General features: G+C 66.0%; 1 protein-coding gene across 1 annotated transcript in view; it reads left to right on the top strand.

Annotated features, from left to right (window-relative positions):
• The window catches only part of SF3B2 (splicing factor 3b subunit 2), a gene marked incomplete at its 3' end in the record, with an annotated part of 9,738 nt that extends 8,616 nt beyond the window's left edge, over window positions 1–1,122 (top strand). Inside the window, exons 12-14 of the mRNA XM_085325051.1 lie at window positions 1–105; window positions 803–945; window positions 1,021–1,122. Coding sequence (XP_085181177.1) covers window positions 1–105; window positions 803–945; window positions 1,021–1,122 — 350 coding nt within the window. The remainder of the gene's footprint in view (window positions 106–802; window positions 946–1,020) is intronic.
• Window positions 1,123–1,308: the final 186 nt, after the last annotated feature.

Raw genomic sequence — 1,308 nt, 5'->3', positions numbered from 1 at the left:
TGCTCCTTCGGGTACCACGCCGGGGGCTGGGGGAAGCCGCCCGTGGACGAGACCGGCAAGCCGCTCTACGGGGACGTCTTTGGCACCAACGCCACCGAGTTCCAGGTACGCCGGCACCCGTGGGTGCTGCCGGGCACCCTCATCTCCCTCCCGGGCACCTTCGTCTCCCTCATCTCCCTCCCGGGCGCCTTCGTCTCCCTCCTGCGGACGTTTGTCGTCTTGTCTCCCTCGTGGGCACCTCTGTTCGCTTCTGGGTCCTCCGCCGCCCTCGTTTCCACCTTGGGCGTCTCCATCACCCTCCTGAGCACCCTTGGGCACCTCCATCGCTCCTGCACCCCCCGGGCACCTTCGCGTCCTCGCCGGGCGTCCTCATCCCCATCCATCTCGCGTTCGGGCATCCCTGGGACCTCCGTCTCCATCCCGAGCACTTCTTTCTTCTTCTTGGGCACCCAGTGCACCTTCATCTTCCTCCTGGGCACCTTCATCTTCCTCCTGGACATCTCCATCGTGCTCATGGGCACCTCGGTCCCCTCCGTCCTGCTTTTGGTCACCCCTGGGCACCTCCAGCTCTCTCCTGAGCACCCTCAGGCACCTCCATGTCTTTCCTGAACGTCTCAGAGATGTTCAGCTCCTTTCTGAGCATCGTGCACCTTTGTCTTCTTCTTGGGTGCTTTCTTCTCCCCCTGAGCACCCTTGGGCACCTTCATCTTCCCCCTGAGCACCCCACGCACACCTGTCCCTCCCTGGGCACCTCCGTGTCCCGCTCCGTCTCCCTCACCGGCACCTCTCTGTCCCACCCCAGACCAAGGCGGAGGAGGAGGAGATCGACCGGACGCCCTGGGGCGAGCTGGAGCCGTCCGACGAGGAGTCCTCGGAAGAGGAAGAGGAGGAAGAGAGCGACGAGGAGAAGCCCGACGAGACGGGCTTCATCACGCCGGCCGACAGGTGAGCGCGCCGGGCGCTCGGTGACACCCGGAGGCCCCGGGCACCCGCTCACCGCCCACCCGCTGTCCCTCGTAGTGGCCTCATCACCCCCGGTGGCTTCTCCTCGGTGCCCGCCGGCATGGAGACCCCCGAGCTCATCGAGCTGAGGAAGAAGAAGATCGAGGAGGCCATGGATGGGTAAAGGGGGAGGCAGGGTGGAGCCGGGGATGTGGGGCGGGTGCTGGGTGGCTTTTGGGGTGGGTAGGACAAGGTGGGTACTGGGGGAGGGACACAGCACCAGGGGGTCATGGGGGTGGGTGCTGGGGTGGGTTTTGGAGTGGGAGGAGGAGGGTGACGTGGGTGCCGGGATGGGTTTGGGGGTAG

The sequence above is a fragment of the Rhea americana genome, unplaced genomic scaffold (assembly GCF_003343005.1).
Source record: "Rhea americana isolate MKP2758 unplaced genomic scaffold, rheAme1 scaffold_952, whole genome shotgun sequence".
Classification (NCBI taxonomy): domain Eukaryota; kingdom Metazoa; phylum Chordata; class Aves; order Rheiformes; family Rheidae; genus Rhea; species Rhea americana.
This window is presented reverse-complemented; position numbering and strand designations above follow the sequence as displayed.